Raw genomic sequence first — 22,351 nt, 5'->3', positions numbered from 1 at the left:
TAATAACATTGACTTAAATGTTTGCTGTATATATTTTTATTGCTTTAATTTAGAGATACAGCATTGTAACAGGTCCTTTGGCCCACTGAGCCCGCAACACCCAATTACACTCGTGATCACGTAACCTACCAACCTGTAGGTGTTTGGAATGTGGCAGGAAACTGCAGCACCCAGAAGAGACCAATGTTGTCATGGGGAGAAGGTTCAAAGTCCTTACAGACAATGATTCTAAGTTCAAAGTGAATTTATTATCAATATACATATATGTCACCACACACAACCCTGAGATTTGTTTTCTTGTGTGCATACACAGTAAATCGAAGAAACATAATGGAATCAATGAAAGACCACACCCAACAGGACAGACAACCCACCAATGTGCAAAAGATGCAAACTGTGTAATTACAAAAAATGATAATGATAAACAAACAATAACCATCAAGAACAAGAGATGCAGTGTCCTTGAAAGTGAGTCCATAAATTGTGGGAACATTTCAGCGATGGAGCACGCAAAGTTGTGTGAAGTTACCACACTGCTTCAAGTGATGGTTGGGGGTAATAACTGCTCCTGAACCTGGTTTGGGTCCTGAGGCTCCTGTTCCTTCTTCCTGATGGTAGCAGCAAGAAGAGAGCATGGCCTGGGTGGTGGGAGTCAAGTTTTTTATTCCTTTTGCATTTTGCACAATTTGCTGCCTTTTGCACACTGGGTGTTTGTCCGTCCTGTTGGGTCTGATCTTTCATTGATTCCATTATGGGGGTCCTTGATGATGGATGTTGCTGTCCTGCGACAGTACTCTGTGTACATGTGCTCAATGGTGGGGAGGGTCTTACCTGCGAGGGACTGGGCCGTATCCACTACTTTTCGTAGGAGTTTCTTTTCAAGGGCAAATGGTGGAACTGAACCCAGATTGTGGGTACTGTAACAGCGTAACGCTAACAAACTACTGTGCTGTCGACACACACATTTCTCTATCATGTGAGCTGGTACCTACATTTATATCTACAGAATTACATGTATTAAAGGTGTGAAGGGGAAAGTTTAAAAGCAGATGTGAGAGGCAATTTTTATTTTACATGTACTGTGGTATGTGTCTGGAACAGACTGCCAGGGGTAGAGGTAGAAGCAGATATGATAGTGGTCTTTAAACTGCTTTTACCTGAATTTGAAGGGAATGGAAGGATATGAATCATGTGCAGACGGAAGGGGATTGTTTACTTTGGCATTGTGTTTAGAAGATATTGTGGGCTAAGGGGGCCTATTGTTTTGCTGTACTGTTTTACATTCTATAATTCCATAAGACCATAAGACATAAAAACAGAATTAGGCCATTCAGCCCATTGAGTCTGCTCTGCCATTCCATCATGGCTGATCCTGGATCCCACCCAACCCCATACACCTACCTTCTCACAATATTCTTTGATGCCCTGATCAATCAAGAAACTACCAACTTCTGCTTTAAATGAACCCATGGATTTGACCTCCACCACAGTCTGTGGCAGAGCATTCCACAGATTCACAACTCTCTGGCTAAAAAAAATTCCTCATTACCGCAACACACATCAAAGTTGCTGGTGAATGCAGCAGCCCAGGCAGCATCTCTAGGAAGAGGTACAGTCGATGTTTCAGGCCAAGACCCTTCATCAGGACTAACTGAAGGAAGAGTTAGTAAGAGATTTGAAAGTGGGAGGGGGAGTGAGAGATCCAAAATGATAGAAGAAGACAGGAGGGGAAGGGATGGAGCCAAGAGCTGGACAGGTGATTGGCAAAGGGGATAGGAGAGGATCATAGGACAGGAAGTCCGAGAAGAAAGACAAGGGGGGGGACCCAGAGGATGGGCAAGGAGTATAGTCAGAGGGACAGAGGGAGAAAAAGGTGAGTGAGAGAAAGAATGTGTGTATAAAAATAAATAACAGATGGGGTATGAGGGGGAGGTGGGGCATTAGCAGAAGTTAGAGAAGTCGATGTTCATGCTATCAGGTTGGAGGCTACCCAGACGGAATATAAGGTGTTGTTCCTCCAACCTGAGTGTGGCTTCATCTTTACAGTAGAGGAGGCCGTGGATAGACATGTCAGAATGGGAATGCGATTTGGAATTAAAATGTGTGGCCACTGAGAGATCCTGCTTTCTCTGGCGGACAGAGCGTAGGTGTTCAGCAAAGCGGTCTCCCAGTCTGCGTCGGGTCTCGCCAATATATAGAAGGCCACATCGGGAGCACCGGATGCAGTATATCACCCCAGCCGACTCACAGGTGAAGTGTCGCCTCACCTGGAAGGACTGTTTGGGGCCCTGAATAGTGGTAAGGGAGGAAGTGTAAGGGCATGTGTAGCACTTGTTCCGCTTACAAGGATAAGTGCCAGGAGGGAGATCAGTGGAGAGGGATGGGGGGGACGAATGGACAAGGGAGTCGCATAGGGAGCGATCCCTGCGGAAAGCAGAGAGAGGCGGGGAGGGAAAGATGTGCTTAGTGGTGGGATCCTGTTGGAGGTGGCGGAAGTTACAGAGAATAATATGTTGGACCCAGAGGCTGGTGGGGTGGTAGGTGAGGACCAGGGGAACCCTATTCCTAGCGGGGTGGCAGGAGGATGGAGTGAGAGCAGATGTACGTGAAATGGGGGAGATGTGTTTGAGAGCAGAGTTGATAGTGGAGGAAGGGAAGCCCCTTTCTTTAAAAAAGGAGGACATCTCCCTCGTCCTAGAATGAAAAGCCTCATCCTGAGAGCAGATGTGGCGGAGACAGAGGAATTGCGAGAAGGAGATGGCGTTTTTGCAAGAGACAGGATGAGAAGAGGAATAGTCCAGATAGCTGTGAGAGTCAGTAGGCTTATAGTAGACATCAGTGGATAAGCTGTCTCCAGAGACAGAGGCAGAAAGATCTAGAAAGGGGAGGGAGGTGTCGGAAATGGACCAGGTAAACTTGAGGGCAGGGTGAAAGTTGGAGGCAAAGTTAAGAAAGTCAACAACCTCAGCATGCTTGCAGGAAGCAGCGCCAATGCAGTCGTCGATGTAGTGAAGGAAAAGTGGGGGACAGATACCAGAATAGGCACGGAACATAGATTGTTCCACAAAGCCAACAAAAAGGCAGGCATAGCTAGGACCCATACGGGTGCCCATAACTACACCTTTAGTTTGGAGGAAGTGGGAGGAGCCAAAGGAGAAATTATTAAGAGTAAGGACTAATTCCGCTAGACGGAGCATAGTGGTGGTAGAGGGGAACTGATTAGGTCTGGAATCCAAAAAGAAGCGGAGAGCTTTGAGACCTTCCTGATGGGGGATGGAAGTATATAGGGACTGGACATCCATGGTGAAAATAAAGCGGTGGGGGCCAGGGAACTTAAAATCATCGAAAAGTTTAAGAGCATGAGAAGTGTCACGAACATAGGTAGGAAGGGATTGAACAAGGTGGAGGTATGCAGAAACGAGTTCGGTGGGGCCGGAGCAAGCTGAGACAATAGGTCTGCCGGGACAGGCAGGTTTGTGGATGTTGGGTAGGAGGTAGAAATGGGAAGTGCGAGGTGTGGGAACTATAAGGTTGGTAACAGTGGATGGGAGATCCCCTGAGCGGATAAAGTCAGTGATGGTGTGGGAGACAATGGCCTGGTGCTCCTTAGTGGGGTCACGATCGAGGGGTAAATAAGAGGAGGTATCCGCGAGTTGTCGCTGTGCCTCGGCAAGGTAGAGGTCAGTATGCCAGACTGCAATAGCACTCCCCTTATCGGCGGGTTTAATAATAAGGTTAGGATTAGTGCGGAGGGAGTGGAGAGCAGAGCGTTCCGAAGGAGTGAGGTTGGAATGGGGACAAGGTGCGGTGAAGTCGAGACGGTTGATGTCTCGTCGACAGTTAGCGATAAAGAGATCCAGAGCAGGCAGAAGACCAGAGCGGGGTGTCCATGAAGAAGAGGAGGGTTGAAGACGGGAGAAGGGGTCATCGGTGGGGGTGGAAGAGTCCTTGCCGAAGAAGTAGGCTCGGAGACGGAGACGGCAGAAGAAGAGTTCCGCATCGTGGTGAACACGGAACTTGCTGAGGTGTGGGCGAAGGGGGACAAAGGTGAGGTCCTTACTGAGGACAGAGCGTTCTGCCTCCGACAGTTGAAGGTCGGAGGGGATGGTAAAGACCCGGCACGGATGAGAGCTGGGATCAGAGGGGGGAGGGGGGAGGCTGGTGGTGTCAATGGAGAGGGGAGGGTTGGGGTGAGAGGAAGATGGAGCTAATGATGGATTCCTCATTACCTCTGTTCTAATAGGTCGCCCCTCAGTTTTGTGGCTATGCCCTCCAGTTCAGGATACCCCCACCAAAGTAAATATCCTCTCCACATCCACCCTATGCAGTCCTTTCAATATTCGGTAGGTTTCAACAAGATCCTTCCTGCATTCTTCTAAATTCCAGTGAGTACAGGCCCTTCATTCCCAGGCCAGGCAGCATCTATGTAAAAGACTACAGTCAATGTTTTGGGCTGAGGCCCTTCGGCAAGATTGGAGAAAAATAGCTGAGGAGTAGATTTAAAAGGTGGGGAGAGGGGAGAGAGAAACACAAGGTGATAGGTGAAACCTGAAGGGGGGAGGGATGAAGTCAAGAGCTGGGGAGTTGATTGGTGAAAGAGAAACAGGGCTGGAGAAGGGGGAGTCTTGGCGAAGTGGTCTCCCAATCTACATCGGGCCTCACCGATATACAGGAGGCCACACTGGGAGCACGAGAGACAATATATCACCCCAACAGACTCACAGGTGAAGTGTTGCCTCACCTGGAAGGAGTGTTTGGAGTCCTGAATGGTAGTGAGGGAGGAGGTGTAGGGGTAAGTGTAGCACTTGTTCTGCTTGCAAGGATACAAAGATAGCCTTTCTCCTACTAGGCTCAAGCACAAGCTGCTCTAAAAGGCCATCTTGCGATCCGACACCAACCTGATTTTCCCAATACCCTTGCATATTGAAGTCCCCCACTACAACTGTGATATTACCCTTATTATAAAGCTTTTTCCAGCTCCCTTTACAATCTCAACCCCACATCTTAGCTACTATTTAGGGGCCTATATATGATTCCCATAATGGTTTTTTACCCTTGCAGTTTCTAAACTCCACCTACAAAGATTCAACATTCTCCGATCCTATGCCACCTTATTCTAAAGATGCATTTCTATCTCTTACCAACCACTGCCTATGTCTTCCTATTTGCTCTTTCGATACAAAGTATATCCTTTGATGTTAAGCTCCCAACTATGGCCTTCTTTCAGCCACGACTCAATGATAGCCACAACGTCATACTGACCAATCGTTAATTGTGCCACAAGTTTGTCCACCTTATTCCAAATGCTTCGTGTATTTAAATACAGCAACTTCAGTCCAGCATTCTTCACCCTTTTGAACTTTGCCTCTGTGGTACAATTTAACTCCTTGCCCTGTCTGCATTTGTATCCAGTCATTGGCTTGTCCTTCTTTACATTCACATTACATCTGTATTCTACTTGTAAACCTGCTGGCTCATCCTCAGCTTTATCATATTGGTTCCCACCTCCCTGCCATATTAGTTTAAACTACTTCCAACAGCTTTAGCAAACCTGCCTGCAAGGATTCAAGTGCAACATGTCACATCTACCCCAGAGGTCCCAATTATCCAGAAATCTGATTCCCTACCTCCTACTCCTGCTGCATTTATCTGCGATCTCATTCTCTTCCTGTCTTCACTGTCACAACCCTTGAGATCCTGTTTCTTAGCTTCCTAGCTCCCTGTATTCTGTTTTCAGGACATCCTCCCTTTTTCTTCCTATGTGATTGGTACCAATATGTACCATGACTTCTGGCAAGATATCGTGGACGTGTTCAGAAACATCACGGACCCTGGCATCCGGGAGGTAAATTATCATCCGTGTTATTTTTTGCATCCACAGAATCGCCTGTCTGTTCCCCTAACTACAGAGTCCTCTATTACTGCTGTGATCCACTTCAGTTCCCTACACTTCTGAGCCACAGGGCCAGACTCAGTGCCAGAGGCACGACCGCTGTTGTTTCCCCTTGCTAGGCTCCCTCCCCCCCCCAATTTATTTACCCCTCACACCACCTGCTCCACATTAAGCCCTAGATTGAGTTAGAGAGCTGGGAATGGCCAGTATCTCACCTGGCTGGACACCTCCCCCTTCTCCATGCACTGAAAATTCTCAGTGAGCCGCATAGTTGGGGGACGATACCACTCACGCCTGAAAAGGCCAGGAAATTGCACATCCCTGCCACTTGGCGAGCACCAGGCTCTTTCACCAATAGGTGGCCAAGAAAGAGAAAATAAAACTTCGACTGATCTGACCACCTTCTGACTTCAAACAAAAGCACATCCACAAGTCAGACATACCAGCCCCTTAATTAAAACACAGGTTTAATGTATTTTTAAGATTACTTTTCCATGTATAAAGTCAAGGTGAATTAATTTCAAATAGCTAATATGCAGCAGATAAGTTATGAACTTATGTTTTCATACAAGATCAAGGTACTTAGTAGCGGGCTCAGGAAGCAAACCTGAAGACAACCTGCAAGTCTTATGTACAAACATTAACTGAAACCATGGGACAACTGATAAACTGGAGGTTCCTGTTTTCAGCTTCCCAATCACACTGGTGGCCTTGACTGGAAGCAAAATCATTATTTTAAATTTAATTATGTACTCAGAAATTAAAGAATGAATCAATGATATGTTGATAATGAATGTGATAGAGACAGATTAGAGGCTTCACAGGGCAGAGAAAATTAATTAATACATTTGTGCGAATTTCTGACAGGTAATGATAGATTAAGGAGGGAAAATCTGTTTCCATAGGCAAATCTGAAAGCAATGGACATAATTGTCAGAGAAATCCAGAGGGAAATGAACAATTTGTTTTAACAGAATGTTTTGTGATTTGGACTGCATTGTCAGCTGGAGAAGTGAAAGCAGTTTCAGTGGCAATTTCTAAAGAGAATTGCATAGACTCTTGATTGTACAAACTTGCAGGGGTAAGAGAGGGTAAGCAACAGCAATTGTTTAAGTCTTCAATAAGCGACAGCATCGTCAGGGTGCGCTAGATGGTTGAATTTAATGGACTATGAATTTAAGGCAGAATACGTGACTCCGTATTATAAAGCAGTGCATTACAGAACAAGTTCTTCTGGAAGATCAATTTAGAGATACAAACCACCTAGGGTTGCCAACTTTCTCACTCCCAAATAAAGTACAAAAGTAGCAGTCAAATACAGGATACTTGTGTTTACCCCGAGAAAGTCTACCATGACCATGTGCGGGCACCTGTGTGCGCATACGTGTACGTGTCGATTTTTTCCTACAAATCGGTTTTGGCCTAATCTTCCCGATTCTGCTTTTACTATATGTTAGTGTTATTTTAGGTTTTATATGTTATTTGGTATGATTTGATAGGTTATTTTTTGTGTCTGGGAACGCTCAAAAATTTTTCCAATGTAAATTAATGGTAATTGCTTCTTCGCTTTACGCCATTTCAGCTTATGAACGGTTTCATAGGAACGCTCTACCTTAGTGGGGGAAATACGGGACAAGGGTGGTCCCGTATGGGACAAACCAATTTAGCCCAATATACGGGATGCCCTGGCTGATACAGGACAGTTGGCAACCCTACTACCACCCCACCAGTTGGGAAGCTAAATTTAACTAATTAAATAAATATGAAATCAAGGACAGGAGTCGGTTTCAGTAACCACAGAGCAACTGGATGTTGAAATAAACGAAGTTTTGGAAAAGAAGTCTCTTGCTCTGAGTCAGTGTGCCCTTTAATGTCTCCAGTCCCGCAAGTGTGGTTAATCTTTAACTAACTCCTCACTGTAGGGACAAATTAGGGACGGAAAAGTAAAATCACTATTATTATGAGCAAATAAAGTCAAAACCTAACAGCTGAATTAATGCTCAGCAGCCTGAAGGCCCCTCCCACCTGCCAACGCAACCATTTATACGTTAGTTGTTGACTGATTTTTAATGGCTGTTGGTACCATTCCACAAAGTGTTACAGTTTCTGCAGCTCTTCAAAGTTACTAATGCCCACAGGGTTTGCTGCGGCAGATGCTTAATTACTTTGTTCTCAGTTCAAGGCTTGTGTACAAACCAGTTGCTCCCAGGCATGGATGCAATAGTCAGCATTCCCTTTGGAATAATACATGATGGAGAGAGTGAGCAGAGCGCAGACAGACTGCATCAAGCTGCCCGAGGGGAGGAGCAGGATCTGAGAAGTGATTTCAGTGCAAGGAGTAATTCTACCAGCTGAACATTTGGGAAATAAAGATGTCCTCTTTGAAAGCTGCCACAGTATAGCTCACTTTAAAATGTTCAGTTGGCCTGAAGCCTGCTCACTCCGGTGGGAGGCCTGGCCTATTTTAAAGAACAGGCCTAAGCTAATCAGCCCAAAAGGCCAGGTTCCATGTTCACTGATATTAGTAAATGTTCTCTTACGGCACAGAAAAGGGTCATTCAGCCCATCAAGGCTACGTCAGCTCTCACTGCTATCGTACCTATCCCATGCTCCCATTTATTTTCAAGTAACCTATTCTCTCTCATATGCTCATCAACTCTCTCCAATTGATCTAACATTCATCTAAACGTCAAGGGCAACATAAAGGAGCCAATTAATTCAGCAGCTAGCACAGCATTGGGATGGAGATGTAGTGTGCAGGGGAGGGGGGAAATGGCCCACCTGATGAAACCACAGATTATTACTGCTGAAATTATCAGCACTGCCTGTTGATCTTCTGTGCCCCTCTGTTCAGCCCAGACTTCCATTTTAAGTCTGCCTTCATTCTATTTCTGTTTTTTTTTCCTGCAGTAACTTCAGTTTTCCAAATGAAGGCCATGGCAAAAATGTCAAATGGAGGTAGGCTGGCCATCCTAAATCCTGCAGGCTCAATTCTTCTCATTTCTCTAGGCAGAAGAACTAAAAATTCAGCACAAGCTTTCTTCATCAGGCCTGTACTTGTAGCACAACTCCAGTCCAGGATATGCGCGCATGATCAGATTAACCCCCCCGCCCCTCAATAGGTCATATTTTAGGATATAATGAGATAGGAATCGATCTCTGTAGTATGCGCAAGATGTGAGATAGTAACGTCACTTGCTATGTTTTCTCCCATTGTATTATGAAATTGAATTTCAAATTAAGTTCAGTGCCCAAAACCAAGCTGATTGTTTCACATGATACAGAGAACAAATTTCTACATGTAGACTTCCTTATCATAACAGGGAGTCTAGGGATCACGGCACTATCTGGAGAAGAGCAATGGTTCCTTGTCCAACATTCCTCCTTTGGTCATCAACTTAACCACTTACTTTTTGACCAATTTTATAAAATGCCAGAGAAAAACTAATTTTTCAATAGTTTTTTCTATTCAGATTTTGAAGCTGTTTTAAAAATTGTAGGCAGCTGTTTACCTTTGAACCTGGATCTCCTTTTAACCCCTGCAAAAGTAAATCACAAATAATCATGTATAAGCATATAAAATTCCATGCAATTGCTGTTTATAAACCAAAGCATCATAAAAACACATTGCACCTTAAAAATAGGCATGCAGGTAAAATAATAGCACAATGGTGCAGCCACTGAAATTGAGTTTGATCCCGACTTCCAGTGCAGTCTGCACATTCTCCCTCGACCTGCATAGGCTTCTCGGAATGCCCTAGTTTCTCATCACATCCCTAAGATGTGATGCCAACAGGGAAATAAAGAGAGGAATGGAATTGATGGAATTAATCAGAGCGGGCATCGGGTCAATGGGCTAAATGACCAATTTTGATTGTTGTAAAAAAAAATTAAATGAGAAAGATAGGTCACTTTTTCAAATTTCTTCATGAAGATGATGAATTATGTAGATCAGATGTAGTGAGAAAAACTGGGCATTTTATGAAATTATACAACCTAAATCATATGAGAACTTAAATGGGAATCACACGGAAATCAGGAAGCTAAAAGTGAAACTTTTTGCAAGTAGGATTAAAGAGAATCCCAATTTCATGCATACAGTAAAAACAAAAGGGTAAATAGGGAGAAATAGAAGCACTCAAGGACAAAGAAGGGAATTTATGCTTGGAATCAGTGGAGGTGGGTGAGGTACTTCACATCAGTATTCAACAAGCAGAAGGAAATGCAGGACAGGGAGAGGGATGGTGATATTATAAGGCCAAGTTGATAGCAATAAGCGTGATGTGTTGAGTCTGCTAAAGAATATTAAGATGGACAGGTCCCCATGGCCTGATGGGACCCATCCCAGGTTATGGACAGAGATATTTGCAACCTCCTTAGCCACAGCTGAGGTGGCAGAGGACTGGAGATTAGCCCATGTTAATCCTCTGTTTAAGAAGGGCAATAAGGCCAAGCCTTACATAAAAATTGTAGGGGAAATATTGAAGATTCTTAGATATAGAATCTACTCACAGCTTGAAAAACATAGACTTATTAGTGATAATCAGCAAAAGTGATTATGTTTTTTTGGCTACTGTCTATATGAATCTCTGGAAAGCTTTCGATAAGGTAGGCTGATCCAGAAAATTAAAGCATTTGGGATACACAGACACTTGACAGATTGGATTTAAAATTGGGTTAGCATAGAAAACAGAGGGTAGTGGTGGAGGCATGTTAATCTGACTAAAGTTCTGTGACCAGTCGTATTCTGCAGGGATTAGCACTAGGACCTCTTGTTTGTAATATATATAAATGACGTGGATGAAAATGTAAGTGGGATGATTATTAAGTACATAGAGGACACAAAAATTAGTTCAACATGATATAGATCTGCTGGAAGTATGGACGAGGAAATGACAGGTAGAGTTTAATTTGAATAAGTGTGAGTTACTGCCCTTTGGGAGTTGAATTGGAAGAGGAGAGTATATTGTAAATGCCAAGACCCTGAGGACCACTGATATACAGAGGGATCATGGTGTCCAAGTTCGTAATTCACTGGCAATGCAAGTGGATAGGGTGGTAAAGAAGGCATACAGCATACCTGCTTTCATCAGTCAGAGCAGTGAGTATAAAAGTTGTGAAGACATGTTGCAGCTGTATAACGCTTTAGTTGGGTCACGTTTGGGGTACAGAGTACAGTTCTGTTTGCACCACTACAAGGATGAAATGGAGGCTTTGGACAGGGCACAGAAGTTCACCAGGATATTGCCTAGATTACAGAGTATTAGCTATAAGGAGGGGTTGGACAAGCATGGAGGGGGAGGCACGATTCAAGTATATAAAACTATGAAAGCCATAGATAGAGTAAATAGAGTCTTTTACCCAGAGAGGATATGTCTAATACTAGAAATCATTGACTTAAAGTGAGAAGGGGAAAACTTAAAGGTGATATACAAGGGAAATTTTTACACAAACAATGGCAGGTGCCTAGAATGTGCTGCCAGGAAAATTGATGGAGGCAGATTCAATAGCAACATTAAAAGGCACATGAACAGGCTGGGAGTGGATCGATCCAGACCATGTGCAGGCAATCAGAATCATTGTCAGTAAAGAGATCCTCGGCCAAAGGGTCTGTTCCTGAGTTGTACTTTCTATGCCCTATTTGACCAATTAGCTCAGCATTATCTAGAAATTGTATTGAAGGACTGGACAGCTGAATTCTGCTCCTTCTCTGAAGTTGATATGTAACTGGTTTGTTCATGTTAGAAACCAATATCTCCATAACACACATATTTCCTCAATCACTTGCCATGATCTAGAGTTAATATATACTGACCCAGCCTCCAATTTAGATCACCAATAAAGTTTTGCCACATCAGTCAGCCCCAAGTTATTTGTACTGATTTCTACTTGTTTAATTGTTTTTTATTATAAATGATGACGGGACACCCAGGAATAATACTATAGGTTGCTTGCGGCAAGTTTAATTTGAAGCTGGTTTCAATTTCATAGGAAGTGAATGCCAGTTAAAATCTCTAGTCATTCTTACATCATTGAACATGAGAAATACTTACCGGCGGACCTGGTGGACCTGGTAAACCTGGAGCATCCTGTAAAATAACCAGAGGATACGAATGGCGACTTTCAGCCCTTATAATTTCCAGCATTGGTAGCAAATGTAGGAAGATCAAATATGAAAGTAGGGAAAAAGCAAAATGTGGAAAGGAAGGGAGAGAAGCCAGAATAAGAAGGTGGGGGGAGGGAAAGGAATATAAGCTGGCAGGTGCTAGGAGAAGCCAGGTGAGGTGGATGTGTGGGAAGGGAAGGGGGGGATGAAGTGAGAAGCTGTGGGGTGACAGGTGGAAAATGTAAAGGGCTGAAGAAGGAATCTGATAGGGGGGGAGAGTGGACCATGGGAGAAAGAGGAAGGGCACCAGAGGGAGATAATGGGCAGGTGAGGAGAAGGGAAGGGGTGAGAGGGTAACTAGAATGGGGAATGGAAAAAGAAAGAGGGGGAAGGAGGAGAAATTACAGAAAGTTTGAGAAATCATGCCATCAGGTTGGATACGCAGACAGGATATGAAAGTAGGGAAATGTTGGTTAGAGAAAGAGCTATAGATCCATTGAGTCCACTGCAGCGTCTGCACACATCACTAGAGTCATGTAAGCTCAAGGGAAAGGCAGAAACAAATCACACTCATTAGAACTAGATATAAACTAATGTGGTAACTGTTTCTAAAAGTGCATCTTCAGGGACTCAGCAGTTGGAGGGTGTTGTATGGTAAAGAAAACCAAAGAAAACAGGATAAATGGCATATCACTGAGAAAACAGAAGGATCTGGGGCAGCATGACGACAAATCTCTGAAAGTAGGAAAGCTGGTAGAGGTAGGAGGTTAGAAGACAAATGGAAGAACTGGGAAAAGGGGGAAAAAGTTAGCTTTAAGTCACAAAGAGGATGGGGAAGGAGACATTAAACAAAGGGATTATCTCTAATGGACTGAGTCCAGGATTACACAGTTGATCCAATGTCTATGGAGCTGTCTGGTTAATAGGAGAAATGAGAGACTGCATATGCTGGAATCTGGAGCAACAAGAAATTTGCTGAAGGAACACACAGAGTCAAGTAGCATCTGTTTGAGGATTGTTTGATGTTTGGTTGATAGATTAACTGTCTTCACTAATCTATAAACCAGGCGGTTCCATAAGGATCAGGAATGCCTGGGATTCCCTGGCTTCAATGGATCCAAGATATACTGTTCATCATTTATATCCTCTCCTATCCTTTGGGGACTTTCTCACTTTCCTAGTTCTAAGGAAGAGTCTTGAAACCGAAACATTAATTGATATTGGTTAATTATTATTGTCATATGTACCACGATACTTTGAAAAGCTTGTCTTGCATACTGGTCAAATTATTACACAGTGCATTGAACTAGACTAAGGTAGCAATGCAGAATAAAATCTAAAAGCTACTGAAAGACTGTAGTACAGGTATATGATAAAGTGCAAAATTATACTGAGGTAGAATATCAGGCCAAGAGCCCATCTTATCATTTCTCTGTTTTCATTTCTGCTGGTAATTCTGTTTCTCTTTATACAGGTGATATCTAACTTGCAGAGCGTTTTCAGCATTTGCTGTTTTGTTTAAGTGGTGCAGTGGCACAGGTAGTAGAACTGCTGCTTCACAGCACTAGAAATCAGGGTTGAATCCCAACCTCAGTGCTCTCTGTATGGAGTTTGTGTTTTCTTTCCATGGCCACATGGGTTTACCCTGAGTGCTTTGGTTTTCTTCCGCATCTCAAACCCATACGACTTTCTGGTTTAAATTGATCATTGTAAATTACTCCTAGGGTGTAGGTCAGTGTTTCGTTCTGGGGGTCAATGATGGGAATGTGGGGAGAATAATTAGTGTAAGTGCAGACAGAGACAAGAGCCTGTCTTCCACCATGATTTTGAACATTTGTTGTTTTTTTTAAATTTGTGAATTCATTTTGTGTTCTTGGTGAAATCTACCATTTGGTTTTATTTATCAAGATACATGTGAAATTCCTAAATTCTGTGAAGAGCACAGAAGGGTTGGATTGAGCGTGACCTTTGAGCAATAAAGGCCAACAAAAGAGGACATACAGAATTGCAAAAGAAAGTAAAATGATAAACAGGCCATTCGTCACTTCAAAGTAATCCATCACTACAGGTACAAATGGACAAAAATAAAGTTTGCAACTACACTCCTTCATTAACAAGGATTACAATACAGAGAGGTTACAGAGGTAAAGTGATTGATGGAAAAATAACCTTTCAAAATGATGAAGCACAACACTTCAGCTTTCTGCATTTGCACTTAACATTGTGAAAAGATATTGATAATTGCATGTAAAAGTATACATTTTAAAACTAACAGTCATTACAAACAAAATAATTTAGTTTTATGGATATAGGTGAACATTGTGAATGATTTCTGTAACGTCTTACCTGTTTTTTATAGATACTGCTCATTCCATTTCCCTCATAGGTAGTGGTGCTCTGAGAAATATGAGAATATAATATCAGACCTAACTCTGTTGCTCATATTAACATGAAGTCACTAGCTGTTCTCACAGGGAATGAATTGTTTCATATGGGAAGAAATACCCTTTGGTGTTGTACTTTTCAGTAAGGCACAACTACATATTTCATTACCAATAATTGGCTACTGGGGCAGGTAAGAACGATAAACTAAGAATAGCAACAAGCAAGAATTGTAACAAACTGTGGATAATGATGTCGGCGGTCAAAGGCTACAACATGATATAGAGCATATGAAAAATTGGGTGAAGTGTGGCAGATGTCACCAGGATGCTGCTTGATAGGATGACTTTAGTTAGGGGGAAACATTTGAATTGGTCGGGATTGTTTTCCCAGAAATAAGGACACTGATGGAAGTATGCTTGATAGAACTATATAAATTATAAAGGGTACAGGGAGGGTAGATAGTCAGAATATTCTCCCAATGATAGGAGTATCAAAAACAAGAGGGCACATGTCCTGATGAAAGGTCACAGCCCAAAACTTCAGCTGATTATTTCCCTCCATAGATGCTGCCCGTCTTGCTGTGTTTCTCCAACCTTTTATGTGTGTTGCTCAAAAACAATAGGACATTATTTTAAGCAGAAAGGAAGCAGTTTTGAGGAGGATTTGAGGAGAAAATTGTTTTACATTGAGAGTGGTTGATATCTGGAACTCAGCACCAGGGAAGGTGGCGGAGTCAGATACAATTATTACATATAAAACACACTCAGAAAGGTGCTTAAATAGGCACGGCAGAGTATAAGATCTAGTGCATGCAGAAGAAATTAGTCCCAAGGGGCAAAATGATCAGCAGGGAAATGGTGGCCCAAATGGCCAGTTTTTGTGCTGTACAATATTAAGACCCCATGGTTGTCATGCTATCATTTTACAAGTCAATGAAAAGGTAGTATGATTTGTTTGAAAATGTAGGAATCAAGAATAAACGTAGGAAAGCTGAAAAATCATAACTATAGGATGAATTTCCAAGAACATCCACTGATAGTAGCTCTTATTCAACAAAGTGAATGTAAGTGGGTTCAAGAAGCAATTGGAAAAAATTTAAATTACATGTGTGACCAAGACTTGGAGTTCAACATAATCTATGCAGAGCTTGAGCAAAATAGCATATTAGTGGGCCTCTGAAGATTTACTTAATAGTTCTATATAAGGATAAGGATGCTAAATATAGAACCCTTCATATCCATTGTTGACTTACCAGAAGTCCAGGTGGTCCAGGAGGTCCTGGGATTCCTGCTTCCCCTTTGTTACCCTGTGATGTACAATCAACACTTTAAGGACAGTGTCTTAATTACACCAGAAATTATGGACAAAATTATGAAGACAATCTCATAATGTCAATAACTTAGGTAAATTATGATCAGCAAAGCTCATTTGCCAATAAAAAAAAGAATGAATTTGAAGTTGGCAGGTCTGACAACATTTGTGGAAACAATAAGAGCCACATTGTGTAAAATGTTCATCCCGAATTGTAGACTCTAAAATCTCTTCTTAGTTTAGATTTCCAGAAGCTAAAGCATTGGCTTTCAGAGTAAAATATTTTTAATTGAACAACTCTTTCAGAGAGGCACACCAGGGACAAGGGACACAGCAATCATTATTGTTCAATGAAACAATTAGTCCATTTGCATTAGCTAACTTTAAAAGGAATGCAGATCTACTAAGCTCCCTCCTTTACTCTCTGTATACCCATTACTGTGTCTCCACCTACAGCTCCAATCTGCTAATTAATTTTGCTGATGACACTACACTGATTGGCTTAATCTCAAATAATAATGAGGCAGCCTGTAGAGAGGAACTCATCACCCTGACACAGTGGTGTCAAGAAAACAACCTCTCCCTCAACATCGTAAAAATGAAGGAGCTGGTTGTGGACTACAGGAGGAATGCCTATAGACATAAATGGAACTGGGGCCGAGAGGGTGAACAGCTTTAAATTCCTCGGCATAAACATCACTGAGGATCTCACGTGGTCTGTACATAACGGCTGTGTGATGAGAAAGGCACAACAGCTCCTCTTCCACCTCAGACAGTTGAAGAATTTTGGAAAGGCCCCCCAAATTCTAAAAACTTTCTATAAGGGCATGATTGAGAGCATCCTAACTGGTTGCATCAGTGCTTGGTATGGGAACTGTACTTCCCTCAATCATGAGACTCTGCAGAGAGTGGTGTGGACAGCCCAGCACATCTATAGATGTGAACTTCCCACTATTCAGGACATTTACAAAGACAGGTGTGTAAAAAGGCCCGAAGGATCATTGTGGATCCGAGTCACCCAACAACAAACTTTTCCAGCTGCTACCATTCAGGAAATGTTACCGCAGCATAAAAGCCAGGACCAACAGGCTCTGGGACAGCTTCTTCCACCAGGCCATCAGACTGTTTAATTCATGCCGACGCAAATGTATTTCTATGTTATACTGACTATCCTGTTGTACATAATATTTATTATAAATTACTATAATTGCACATTGCATATTTGAACGGAGATGTAACGTAAAGATTTTTACTCCTTATGTAAGAATGTAAGTAATAAAGTCAATTCAATTCAGATCTAGAGCCCTCAAGCACATTGACACCAGCATTGTCGCAGGAAATCAGCACGCATATCAGGGTCCCCACCCCCATCCAGGTCATTCTCTCTCCTCACTGCTCCCATCAGGAAGAAGGTACAGGACGCTCAGGACTCATACCATCAGGTTCAGGAACAGTTATTAACCCTCAACCACCAGGCTGTTGAACCAAAGAGGATAACTTTACTCAACTTGACTTGCCCCATTATTGAACTGTTCCCATAACCTATGGATTCACTTTCATCTTATTACATAAGAACATAAGAAATAGGAGCAGGAGTAGGCCATCTGGCCAGTCGAGCCTGCTCCGTCATTCAATAAGATCATGGCTGATCTGGCCATGGACTCATCTCCACCTACCTGCCTTTTCCCTACTATTACAAAAATCTATCCAACCTTGTCTTAAATATATTTACCGAGGTAGCCTCCAGTGCTTCATTGGGCAGAGAATACCACAGATTCACCACTCTCTGGGAAAAGCAGTTCTTCTTCATCTCCATCCTAAATTTACTCCCCCGAATCTTGAGGCTAAGTCCCCTAGTTCTAGTCTCACCTACCAGTGGAAGCAACTTTCCTGCCTCTGTCTTATCTATCCCATTCATAATTTTATATATTTCTTGATATTTATTGCCAGCTTATTTATTATTATTTCTTTTCTTCCCTTTTTTGTATTTGCACTGCTTGTGTTGTCCTTTGCACACTGGTTGTCCACCCTTCTTGGTGCTGTCTTCATTGATTCTATAATGGTTATTGGATTTATTGAGTGTTCCCACAAGAAAATGAGCCTTAGGGTTATACATGGTGACATATGTACTTTGATAATAAACTTACTTTGAACTTTCAACCTGGAGTGTTAAGTCATCATTTATTGGATATCCTAACCCTGAATTTCAAACTAAAGCGTAGTGTTCCTTTTTTTTAATATATTGAACAACTTGACATTGATGAATACGGCAACAAAAAGCAGCCTAGATTGTTCCAGGCAGCTTTCTAGAACTGAACAAAAGCAAACCTTGACCCTATTTCTCATTAATTCTATAACTCCATCGGCAGCTTGATTCAACTGTACTTAAAGCACATTAAAGTTCTTGTCAAACTTAATCATTACACGATCACAAGTGAGCCTGTGCAAGACATCTACAGGGCACTAACAGATAAATTTCAGCAGTGGCTTTGATTGTCTATCATAGTACTGGGAGATCTCTGGCAAAAACATCAGTCTATTTATGCTAGATCATAATGACAACCCTTACAGAAAGAAAGGAAATGCAACATGCATATATACCCTTGAACAATAGGGCTGCATGGTAGCATCGCAGTTAACATAATGTTTTTACAGTACCAGTGTACCAGGTTCAATTCTATGGCTGTCTGTAAGGACTTCGTACATTCTCTCCTTGATTTTCTCCGGGTGCTCAGGTTTCCCCCCACATTCCGAAATGTATAGGTTAGTAGGTTAATTGGTCACATACGTACATATGGGTGGTATGGGCTCGTTGGGCTGGAAAGGCCTGTTACCGTTCTGTACAGTATCTCGAAATGAAATAAAACTAAATAAAAATATGATAACAGGACTGATACTTTTGAGGGTGCATTTATCATTGACTTTTGAGGGCATTTATACTTATTGTATTTCAGGGCATATGTACCAGCTATGACTAAAGAGTTGGAATGGAGACTTGGAAGACATTTCTTTGGTTTCAGTGCAAGTCTGTCCTGAAGAAGGGTCCTGGCCTGAAATGTCAACTCTTTATACTTTTCCATTGATGTTACCTGACCTGCTAAGTTCCTCCAGCACTTTGTGTGTATGATGTATATTATTTTGTTCTGCATTTATTGACTGAAAGATTTATCAATTTTATTTTGGGACTTAACCTTTCCAACATTTTTAATTCTAGCAGTGTTCTAGCGTTGAACCTCAACCATTAAGGACATAGCTTCAGAGATTCCAACCCTCCAAGACAAGTGGATCTCCATCAAAGGTTACACCATATGCTTTCATCTCCAAAATTCAGGACTGGCAAATGAGCCTCGCAATTTGCCAGAATGCATTAATCTCAGTCTGAGGTCAGGAGCAGTTGGATAGTTACAGCCTTTGAATCCAAAGGGACTAAATAATGTAAAGTACAGGGAATTTGACCAGCAGAAACAGAGGACACAATTTGCATTTAAAGTGGCTGCAAATTAGAACAATTCTATGGCAGCATTAATTCAATGTGAGAGTGCTGAGTGGATGGAGAGGAGACTGTGGGAAAATTATGAACACAGAAAGTGCTGATTTATTTAAATGGAAATTAGATATTTTGTTAAAATTAATTTTTGGAAATGCAATTTAAGCGTAATATAACATATGACATAAAAATCTACAAGGGAGAGACACGAGTGTCTTTGCTGTGTTTTGGGGTCTGTTAGTAGAGACTGAATGCTAAGACTGATCAGCAATTGTACTATTCTTTCGTCACATGATTGGAGGAGCTGAGAAACCAAACTTGTTCTATTCTGTCTAATGCTTCCTGTAACTGTGAGTGAAATGCAACATTTTGCACTTTGAATTGTGCATGACAAATTTCAGGATAAGGGATAGATATGGAGCAACGTTTATCAGTGCACACCAGTCGTACAAAGGATTCTATCATTTGGCGGTCAAATTCCTGTCTCGTTCAGAGAAAAGAACAATTGAGAATTTGGTCAATGAAAATAAAAATGGTGAATGGTCAAAGGCTGAGAGACTTGATTGTAAAAGGGGAAAGAAAACTTACTTTACTGAAGTTCCTCCCTCCAAATGAAATCCCTTCCTATTTAACTGGGTGACTGACAGGAGAAAGAGGGGAAATGCACATCCAGTGCAGAGTACAGCTGTGGCATTTACCCTCAATAATAGGCATTTAACTTTAGATACTATTGAGGGGAATAACCTACCGGGGGTGAGCCATAGTGACTGGGTCTCTGGCGCTCAGTCTCGTGCTGTGGTCAGAAGAGCAGAGGGGTGAAGAGGACTGCAGTATTGATAGAGGATTCCTTAGTCAGAGGAACAAAGGCAAGGTTCTGTGGGCATGACAGACACACACGGATGGTATGTTGCCTCCCTGATGTCAGTATCAGGGATGTCTTGGATCGGGTGCAAGGCATTCTCAAGTGCTAGATGGTTTGGTATATACATTATGGCACCAATGACATAGGCAGGCAAAGTGAGGAGGTCCTGAAGGGAGATTTTAGGGAGCTAGGTGGAGAGCTGAGAAACAGGATCTCCAGGGTAGTAAACTCTGGATTGCTGCCTGTGCCACGTGCCAGTGAGAGTAAAAATAGGATGATTTGCTGGTGAATGTATGGATGAGGAACTGGTGCAAGGACAGGTTTTCAGATTTATGGATCGTTGGGATCTCTTCTGGGAAAGGTATGACCTGTAGAAAAGGGACAGGTTAGACCTGAACCTGAGGATGTCCATTATCCTTGTGGGCAGATTGTCTGGAGTTGTTCAAGTGGTTTTAAATTAATTTGGTAGGGGGATGGGAACCGGAGTGATAGTGCTGAAAATGAGGTAGTTGTTTTACAAACAGAGGCCATGGGTGTTGAGAGTCTGATGATTGGGGAAAACTGCAGTCAACAGGATGAGTTGCAATGTAAGAAGCAGACAAAATTGAAAAAGGAGAACACAGGACCAAAGGTGCTATATTCAAACATACAGAATAAGGTCGGTGAACTTGTAGCACAGTTGCAGATTGGCAAGTATGCTGTTGTAGGCATCACTGAAACATGGCTGAAGGAAGATTTTAGCAGGAGCTTAACGTACAAGAATACACATTGTATTGAAAAGACAGGCAGAAAGATAGAGGGGGTGGTGTGGCTCTCTTAGTAAAAAGTGAATTTATATCATTAGAAAGAGGTGACATCAGATTGGAAGGTGTTGAATCGTTGTGGATAGATCTTAGGAATTGCAAGGGTAAAAAGACCCTGATAGGAGTTATATACAGCCCCACAAACAGTAAGAATGTGGTCTACAAGTTACAATGGGAGATAAAAAATGCATGCCAAAAGGGCAATGTTACAGTAGTGATGGGGTACTTCAGTATGCCTATAAACTGGGAATGTCAGGTTGGTGTGGGATTCCAAGAGGAGGAATTTCGAGAATGCTGACGAAATGGCCTTTTCGGGCATCTTGTGGTTGAGCCACTAAGGGATCAGATATTCTGGACTGGGTGTTGTGCAATGAACCGGAACTGATTAGAGGTCAAAAGGTAAAAGAACCATGAGAGGAAAGAGATCATAGTATCATTGAATTCACCCTGAATTTTAAGAAGGAGAAGCTAAAGTCAGATTTATCAGTAATACGGTGGAGTAAAGGGAATTACAGAGGCATGAGAAAGGAGTTGGCTAGAATTGATTGGGAAAGAACACTGGCAAGGATGACGGCAGAGCAGCAATGGGTGGAATTTCTGGCAGCAATTCAGAAGGCACAGCATATATCCATTCCAAAGAGGAAGAAGTACTCTAAAGGCAAGATGACATAACCATGGGTAACAAGGGAATTCAAAGCCAACATAAAAGAGAGGGCATATCATAGAACAAAAATTAATGGGAAGTTAGGTGATTGGGAAGCCTTTAAATAGCAACAGAAGGCTACTAAAAAGTTATTAAGAAGGTAAAGATAGAATATGAAAGTAAGCTAGACAATAATATTAAGGAGGATATGAAAAGTTTCTTCAGATACATAAAGTGTAAAAGAGAGGCAAGAATGGATATCAGACTACTGGAAAACAATGCTGGAGAGGTAGTATTTGAGGAAGAGGAAATAGTGGATTATCTGAATAAGTATTTTTCATTGGTCTTCACTGTGGAAGACACTAGCTGTATGTTGGAAGTTCCAGGTTTTAGGTTTCATGAAGTATTTGACATTACCATTCTTAGAGAGGAGGGTCTTGAGAAACTGAAAGGTCTTAGGTAGAAAAGTCACCTGGACCAGATGGTGTATTCCCCAGGGTTCTGAAAGAAGTGGTTGAAGGGATTGTGGAGGTATTATTAATGATCTTTCAAGAATCACTAGATTCCGGAATGATTCCGGAAGAATGGAAAACTGCAAATGTCATACCACTCTTCAAGAAGGAAGAGAGACAGAAGAAAAGAAACTATAGGCCAGTTAGTTGGACCTCTATGGTTGGGAAGATGTTGGAGTTGATGTGGTTTTGGGGTAGATGGAGGCACATGATGAAATAGGCTGCAGTCAGCACAATTTCCTCAAAGGAAAATCTTGGCTGACAAATCCGTTGGAATTCTTTGAAGAAATAACAAGCAGGATAGACAAAGGAGAATTTTCAGAAGGCCTTTGACAGGGTGCCACACATG

General features: G+C 42.2%; 1 protein-coding gene across 1 annotated transcript in view; it reads right to left on the bottom strand.

The window, feature by feature from the left end:
- The window catches only part of LOC134357361 (collagen alpha-1(XIX) chain), a 372,824-nt gene that overhangs the window by 64,531 nt on the left and 285,942 nt on the right, over positions 1-22,351 (bottom strand). Inside the window, exons 42-45 of the mRNA XM_063068836.1 lie at positions 15,637-15,690; positions 14,346-14,396; positions 11,947-11,982; positions 9,406-9,432 (exon numbers count right to left, since the gene is read on the bottom strand). Coding sequence (XP_062924906.1) covers positions 9,406-9,432; positions 11,947-11,982; positions 14,346-14,396; positions 15,637-15,690 — 168 coding nt within the window. The remainder of the gene's footprint in view (positions 1-9,405; positions 9,433-11,946; positions 11,983-14,345; positions 14,397-15,636; positions 15,691-22,351) is intronic.

Source organism: Mobula hypostoma, chromosome 2, assembly GCF_963921235.1.
Source record: "Mobula hypostoma chromosome 2, sMobHyp1.1, whole genome shotgun sequence".
Lineage (NCBI taxonomy): Eukaryota > Metazoa > Chordata > Chondrichthyes > Myliobatiformes > Myliobatidae > Mobula > Mobula hypostoma.
The sequence above is the reverse complement of the archived record's forward strand: the minus strand, read 5'-3'. Positions and strand labels throughout refer to the sequence as shown.